General features: G+C 41.8%; 1 protein-coding gene across 1 annotated transcript; it reads right to left on the bottom strand.

The window, feature by feature from the left end:
* Positions 1-389: 389 nt before the first annotated feature.
* On the bottom strand, positions 390-5,158 carry bcl2l10 (BCL2 like 10). Its single transcript, XM_059952778.1, has 2 exons — positions 4,480-5,158; positions 390-2,486 (listed from the first exon to the last, which is right to left on the bottom strand). The coding sequence occupies exons 1-2, from the start codon at positions 5,014-5,016 to the stop codon at positions 2,364-2,366; spliced, it is 660 nt and encodes a 219-aa protein (XP_059808761.1). The 5' UTR covers positions 5,017-5,158; the 3' UTR covers positions 390-2,363.
* Positions 5,159-6,000: the final 842 nt, after the last annotated feature.

Genomic DNA, 6,000 nt, shown 5'->3' with positions numbered 1-6,000 from the left:
TGAACTTTCAACTGTGCAATAGGTTGGATATACATGATTCAGAATGGAGGCATGACATTTAATGAAAGACATGACAAAGCTTTGTAAACTACGTTCTTTCAAGATCACTTATCCTGACGACATTAACTACACTTTAGTGCACATTCAGTTTGAAAGTTGCCCAATAATATTGCGGGGAAGATTAAAGCTTTACGATTAGTTTCTCCAATGAAATAATATTGATGTTGAAAAATTCCTGAAAACCATTTAGTAAATGGAAATACAAACTGGCTTTCAGAAATAAAATGGCATTCTCTGCTGAATTTTTAACAGTTCATCTCATGTTCATGGGATCCAACAGCAAAAAAAAATCACAAATTCTTCAATCCACACCATGCAACAATAATTAATACTGGAATGCAAATGATTTATTCTTGTGCAGCCAGTGAAAGTTTCATGTTTCCTCCACTTAATTTAGATGAGAGCAAGTTTAAACACAAAGTCCCACACACATTTATAGTAAAGAACAGCATGTTGATTAGTTATATTGATGTAGGGAACGAGAATAAAAATGACACCAGTAACGTAAATATCTTTCTCCAACATAACACAAGGACCCCAGCCTGGATTTTGTTTCTAAAACATATGTAGATTGAGGGGGTGCAAAAATTGATTGTAAAGCCAGATATGACAGATATTTTAAAGAAAATTCAAGTAATTATGTTCTCCGCCGCCCCACCAAATCTAGGAAGGTTAAAATAGCTGTAGCATAGAAACCAGTTGAACATGAAATGTGCCCCAGAACAGGTCAACACCCATGATCAAGAAAACAGCAGTAACTGCCAATCATACTTCAACAGGCAAATTAAGCAGATTTGAAATTTTAGATCTTCACAAATGCTGCATTTTTAGTGCTTATTCCAAATCTCTTTCATTGGCTGTGTATTATCAATAAAAACTAGTAATCAAAGTATATTTAGAATAACCAACGATTATTGATATATCATTGATAGTGTACAAAAGAGGATCCATGAGGTGAGATGAAGCGGGGTAGTGGAACTCCAACTAAACAATTGGAAATAGCTAACGAACCCCATGAAACTTCATTAGGACAGAAACAAGCCAGAGCATAAAAATTAAAATAGCCACAACTATCAAATTACCTACAATTCACAACTAATTATGCCATTTAGTTATAGCATAAAGGTAGAAAGATTACAAAAGCACAAGTAGAAGTCACATGACAAAGATTTTTGTTGATTTTTTTCAACATATCATTTTAAAGAATTGAAAAGAATTACTTCAATCAGTAAAATAAAACTGACATGGGTAGAAAGGAAATTAAGAGTATTCAGATAAAAGTTAAACCAGCTTTGCATTGTTTATGACTTGCTTCTAAATGTTTGGTTAAATTAATAACATTATGCAAAAAATTTCACTGTCTCCCCCTTGCTTTCTCATTTAAACTATAACATTGGCAATAACATTAAATTGGTACAATTGGAAGCCATCTGAAAATTCGTATGAAGCATTTTCAAAGTTGTAAATGTACAGAGAATCTTTAGTTTTTGATATATTAGCACCCTGATAATGAAAATAGCAGTCTTTTTTGCTAGTTTACTGGGTCCATGTACCATTTTCTGCTGTTACTTTGAAAGCTGTATACTATGAAAATACACCTTTATCACAAAGATGAAATGATTTACAGTTAATACCAGATGACTGGTATCATTTCAATTCCATTAGAGACACAAGATAAACTAGCACCAGTGGGCTTTTAACTTTTAAGGCAGAATGTGCTTTTCTTACTGGTAAAGTGGTTTAAGTTAGAAAAATACAGACAACACTTGTTGCCATAATTAAACAAATTGTAAATTGTTAAGTTTAATTTGTATCAGGGCACATAAGATGGCCTTTGACTACAACACACACATGCACAGACTGCCATGAAACAAAAGCATCCGAAAGAATTGGTTATACATTATTTTGTCATTTACTCCAATGGTTAGTGCAATTTTTGTGTGAATGGGAATACAAGTTTTGCAATTCTTTCCCTCATTGTGTGCACACTAACCCACTATCCATCAAACCTCCTATTATTCAAACCTAATTCTTATTACAATGCCTTTTGAAAACATTACAAGGAAACTTTGTTGTATTGTAGGCAGTATATTAATTTAAAAGTTTGTGTACATTAAACAAACTTAACATTAGCAAACTTCAGACAAAAGTTTTAGATCTCCATGTTGATTTGCTGCTCTGTTCCACATGATGGCAACATCCAAATATATCATAAAAATGGAGATATAAAATTGGAAAACATTGTGCATGAGAAATTTGTATCTTCCAGGATGTTAGCAGCTGTTCATTTGGTTAGATGCAGTCTATCGGACAGCAAGAAGGCAAGCTAACCCAGCTATACCAAAGCCAGCAACCGTTATCAACATATTTCGCACTGTTGATTCTTGCCAGTGCTCTTCCCTGCTGAAGAATCTGAGAAATCCATCCTATAAAAAAAAAGAGAAAGAACTGATTCCAGTCATTCACTTTTTCCAAAGGCAATTTAAAGGTTTAAAAATTGCTCTGCAGGAATATAGAATTGCAATTCTCTTGCAGAGATGCTACAAGGCAAATTGATAAAGCCCAATTATAAATATTAATCCTAGTAAGTCCTGATTTTGACCTTACAACCAAACTCACAGGATCAATTGTGACAATACAGCATCTTCCAATTTAATAACCAAATTAAAATAATTGCACCGTCTCTACCATTAATATGATCAGTTACATTTGAATGAAGTATCCCTGGCAGATTACCAGGATGGCTAATAACAGGAAAGAAATATTTTCAAAGCACCCAAGCATATTTACTTTTCCCGGGGAAAATATCAATAGATCTCAATTCTATTCTCAACTCCACAGCTTAAAAGGTGAGTGCAACAACTCAATGTAGCAGATTATTTGCATGCTCTAAGATCAGTTTCAAAGCTTATGCAGAAATCAACTCCATTCAGAAAAAAAGGGAAAAGGCCAAGCAGCTGTGTTTGCTTCAAGGTCCACACTCAATATCATGCATTGTGTATGAATAAGCCCAGCTGCTGTATTTGTGTATCGTCTGCCAGATGTCTATGTAAATTTGCCCAGCCCATTTCTTTAAGCACTTTATTCACCAATGCTTCCAATCCACTTACTGGTACCATATTTTGTTTTAAAAAACATCATGCTACATCTACATCCCGTGTCATTTGGATTCAAGTGTTTCCAAGGCAGTCTAAATACTCATGCTAAAAAAAAGACAATGATCAATACTACAAAGTGTATACACTTTCCATTGTACTGAATTCAGTTCAAATTTATACACAAAATGCTGGAGGAATCAGAAGACCAGGCAGTATCTATGGAAAACAGTAAACAGTTGACATTTCAGGCTGCGACCTGTCACCAGGACTCTGCCACAGATGCTGTCTTGCCTGGTGAGCTCCCCCCAGCACTTTGTGTATTACTATCATTTCCAGCATCTGCAAATTTTCTCGTTTTTGAAGTTTAAAGTTATTATTTCATAATCTCAAAATTTCTGGTATGTAACTTGTCAACATACAGATCTTACTTTATGAACCAGAACAGAAAAAAACAAAAATTTTCCTCTGGCATCTTACCAAATTAAGATTCTTCCCATATATAGGATTATAATCATGACTAACATGACTAAAGGGTATTGAGAAATGCAACACACCTTGACATGTTTTAATCAATCAGGTTAAATAAAGCCTGTTTTCATAAAGGACAAGGCTAACTTTATATTAATGACTAGCATCATATTTACCAATACAACAGTACTGCAATTTTAAAGAATTTGAGAAATGTAACATGCTTTAGATTTTTTTCTTAAAAATCATGAGCAGCTTAGATAAAGCTTCCATTCATAAAAAGGCAAGGTGAGGAAATACCAGGCAACAGGAGTCAGATTCTAAATAAACCGCTTCAGTCTGGTTATTAATGCCTTGGTTGCCATAATCACACCCAGTACTCCATCGGGACCTTGATGTTGAAATGCTAAGAGAGTGTACAAAGCACGGGGACGGATATTTAAAAAATCTTTGGGTCTACTGGCTTACACAATTTAGCTGCAAGTGTATACCCTGCTTAAGACATCAGCACTTGCCAACTCAACACTAGTCACCAGGGATAGGCGAGAAAACACATTTTAAGCCTTCAACTTGCCTTTGTTCATACCCTAATTTTCCATGAGCTCGATCAGGAGAACGGAAAAGCAATACACGACCAATGCTCATTGCTTGTATTGAGAAGCAATGCAGAATTGTCCGTAAGCCCCCTCCAGATTACAACCCAAGGGAAGGAGCTGAGATGGGTCCATTTTCAACAGGACAGCGTCTCCGGGCTCCTGGAAGGGAACAGCCGGGGGTGGATTAAGGGGCGGGGGCTCGCGTACAAATGCGGTAAGCGGGTGCAAGGTCAAGCCCTGGCCCCCCATTCTCTTACCCAGCCTCCGTTCTGCTCGATCCACTCTCGCCTCTCCTTGCCCAGGTAGTTGGCCACACTCTCCGCCAGCGTGTCCAGTGGGCCCGGCCCAGCCTCGGGGCACATGACGAGGCCCGAGTCCCTGAGGTGACGGCACAGCACGCCGGCGAAGGCGAAGATGCTCACCACCCGGCCCCAGTTCATCTTCTCGTCGGCCGACATCTCCTCCACTACCCGGCGCAGGAAGCTGGCCGCCGCAACCGCAGTGTCCTCGGCCGCCACCACCACCGCCGCCTCTCCCACGGGCCCGGCCGCCCCGCTCCGCGACCTGGCGTAGACCTGCAGGCCGTTATCCAAGCGGCTCTTCATGTTGCTGAAGGCGGTCTGGTGCTGCTCCACCATCTGGTCGGCGACTTTGCGCAGGGTGCGAGCCGCCTTGTTGGGCGGCCTCTGCTCCCGGCTCGGGCTCAGGCAGTGCTGCAGGTAATCCTCGGCCAACACCAGCGTCTGCTCCCTCAAGCAGCCGTGCATCCTCTCCGCCGTGTCCGAGTCAGGCATTGGCTCCGGCGCTCTCACCCTGCGACTCCAGCCGCTTCCCCTCGCACCCGCACCCGCGCCCGCGCTGCTGTTGCCCCAGTAACGGCCGCCGGTCCCGACTGCTCCTCTGACCCTTCCCCCGCGCTGGCGATGCTCACATTTCCTCTGCGCAACGGTCCCTTTAACTCAGCCGCGCCCCCATTGTGACGTCACCCACCGGCGGGGCAAGGTCCTCCGCCGCGCAGCGGGTCCGACCCGCTCCCTCCCCCCACGCAATGGCTGGCGCGCCCACCTTGCGTGCTCCGGCCCAATTGCCTTCCCACAGATACCGCTCCGGTTAGCAGCGAACCTGCCGTCTCCTATCCCCCACTGCGCAGTTCTCACCCGTGTCACCCACAAGTCCTCAAGGGCCCGAGATCCCAAAGTGTCCACCCCCTCTTCTATCAATTCTCAGTCCGCGCAATGTGAACATTTCTCTCTTTCGCTACCCAATTGTCACCGCATAAGGGTTCATAAAATGCCACACACTCCCCCCCCCACCCCCTTGACTCATCACGTAGCAACCCTCACAATGGCAGGTACTCACACCTTAATTACACAAGTCCTTTCCTCTCACAGGTGCTGCTCGACCAGAGTTCTGCCAGCATATGGTTTATTGCTCAAGATTCCGGCATTTGCGATCTCTTGTGTCTCATCATTCAACAACCCAGAAAATGCTATCCATTTCCTCCACCCCTCCCCAGCAACACACTCTCTTTCCAGGATCACACAATACCATGCATTCCTACCCCCCAGTTCTCAATCCTGCAAAGATCTACACTCTGCTATGTATCCCCACACCCCAAACTCAACACTAACTGACCACCCTGCAAGCCCAATTCTCACTGCTAAGGAGATCCTTCTTCAGATTTTTGTTTATGATAGACTGCTTGAAGATGAACACAAATATAATTTCAGACCACTTGTATCATGTAGGAATTTGGAGAAACGAGAAATTATCTTTTA

This window comes from Hypanus sabinus, chromosome 28 (assembly GCF_030144855.1).
Source record: "Hypanus sabinus isolate sHypSab1 chromosome 28, sHypSab1.hap1, whole genome shotgun sequence".
In the NCBI taxonomy this organism is placed as follows: Eukaryota; Metazoa; Chordata; class Chondrichthyes; order Myliobatiformes; family Dasyatidae; genus Hypanus; species Hypanus sabinus.
This window is presented reverse-complemented; position numbering and strand designations above follow the sequence as displayed.

What these genes read in the sequence shown, in the direction of transcription:
- bcl2l10 (XM_059952778.1), bottom strand. Translation starts at nt 5,016, where the DNA reads ATGCCTGACTCGGACACGGCGGAGAGGATGCACGGCTGCTTGAGGGAG. An exon ending in TCGAGCAGAACGGAGGCTGG is followed by an intron (nt 2,487 to 4,479) that starts GTAAGAGAATGG and finishes TTTTTTTTATAG; the next exon opens with GATGGATTTCTCAGATTCTT.